General features: G+C 38.0%; 1 protein-coding gene across 1 annotated transcript; it reads left to right on the forward strand.

Annotated features, from left to right (window-relative positions):
* The first annotated feature begins 361 nt into the window (after positions 1-361).
* On the forward strand, positions 362-1300 carry LOC143690023 (olfactory receptor 6C74-like). Its single transcript, XM_077168034.1, has one exon. It carries the CDS (start codon positions 362-364, stop codon positions 1298-1300), a length of 939 nt encoding a protein of 312 aa, XP_077024149.1.
* The last annotated feature ends 369 nt before the right edge of the window (positions 1301-1669 follow it).

The following is a 1669-nucleotide window of genomic DNA, read 5'->3' on the forward strand; positions in this document are numbered from 1 at the left end:
CATAGCATCCCAACTATTGCATACTACCAACAGAGAAAAAAACATCTTTTTCTTTACTTCTTAGGACACTTTAATTAGCTCACTTAAATACAATCAGCAATTACTACAGTTCCATGGTTATTTGCTGGTAAAGATGCAATTTAAGTTTCAATTCTCTCTCTCCAAGCACTCTAGAAAGAGAATCTATTCTTACTGATATGACTATATGTAAACCTTAAATGTTTACTGTATTATTGCTTCTGAACAGTGTTTTGCGAACTGTAGATTAGCACTAGTAAACACTGTTATTTTCCACAGAGGCATCAAATACCAACCTTTTAAAAAAATTTTCTATTCAGATGATTAAATTCCCAGGACAGTAATGGGGAACCATACAAGAGTGATTGTGTTTATCCTAGCAGGTTTGACTGATGACCCACAGCTGAAAGTTCTGTTATTTACCTTCTTGCTTCTCACCTACTTGCTCAGCATCACAGGCAATCTAATTATCATCACACTCACCCTGCTGGATGTTCACCTCAAGACACCCATGTATTTTTTCCTTCGGAATTTCTCCCTCTTAGAAGTCTCTTTTACTACGACATGCATCCCTAAATTGCTGGTTACTATGGCAACTGGGGACAGAACCATTTCTTACAACTGTTGTGCCACTCAAGTGTTTTTTACCTTCCTTCTTGGAGCGTCTGAATTTTACCTGCTGGCGGCCATGTCTTATGACCGCTACGTTGCCATCTGTAAGCCCCTGCACTATACAACCATCATGAACAGCAAAGTCTGCGTACAGCTTGTCCTCAGCTGTTGGATCGCTGGGTTCTTTTCCATCTTTCCACCACTTATCATGGGTCTAAACCTTGACTTCTGTGCTTCCAACATTGTTGATCATTTCTACTGTGATGCTAACCCCCTGCTGCAGATCTCCTGCTCAGACACCCGGCTCATCGAGACGATTGCTTTCATCTCAGCTTTGGTGACACTGCTGGTCACGTTGGTGATGGTGATAATATCATACATCCACATTGCATTGACGATCCTAAAAATTCCTTCAACTAATCAGAGAAAAAAGGCATTTTCCACGTGTTCTTCCCACATGATTGTGATTTCCCTCTCTTATGGCAGCTGCATCTTCATGTATGTGAAACCCTCAGTCCAACAAAGAATTTCTTTTTCCAAGGGAATTGCAGTGCTCAATACCTCAGTTGCCCCACTTTTGAACCCTTTTATTTACACCCTAAGGAACCAACAAGTGAAGAAAGCCTTCATAAATATGGTACAAAGGATTGTCTCTCTCTCAAAGAAGTGAATGTTTTACTGCATTATGTAAAGAATGTTTAAAAATGTGTCTAACATAGTTTGTTCGTTAATAGCTTGCAGTACACAGCTTCTATCATTTTCTTCTTCCAATACTTTGATGCTCCTCCTTATCTCTTTTCAAGTTCTATTTTTCATAGTCTTTGTTCCAACAGGTATGATTAGCATTTTTGCCTCCATTTGATTTTTTTTCTCATCTGATTTTTTCCTTAGATGTCTGGAAGAAATGAAACCAAGTTTTTCAATATGTCTCTTTGTTTTTAGGTATTTTAGTTAATCAAGCCTATGAAAAATTGTTAAAGTTTATGATACTATCCTGTACCTAATAATGAATTATTACTTGCAGTCAGTTACAGCATAT

The sequence above is a fragment of the Tamandua tetradactyla genome, chromosome 7, assembly GCF_023851605.1.
Source record: "Tamandua tetradactyla isolate mTamTet1 chromosome 7, mTamTet1.pri, whole genome shotgun sequence".
Taxonomy (NCBI): Eukaryota; Metazoa; Chordata; class Mammalia; order Pilosa; family Myrmecophagidae; genus Tamandua; species Tamandua tetradactyla.

Bases quoted from the DNA above. Each gene is read 5' to 3' on its own strand.
- LOC143690023 (XM_077168034.1), top strand. From the start codon at position 362: ATGGGGAACCATACAAGAGTGATTGTGTTTATCCTAGCAGGTTTGACT.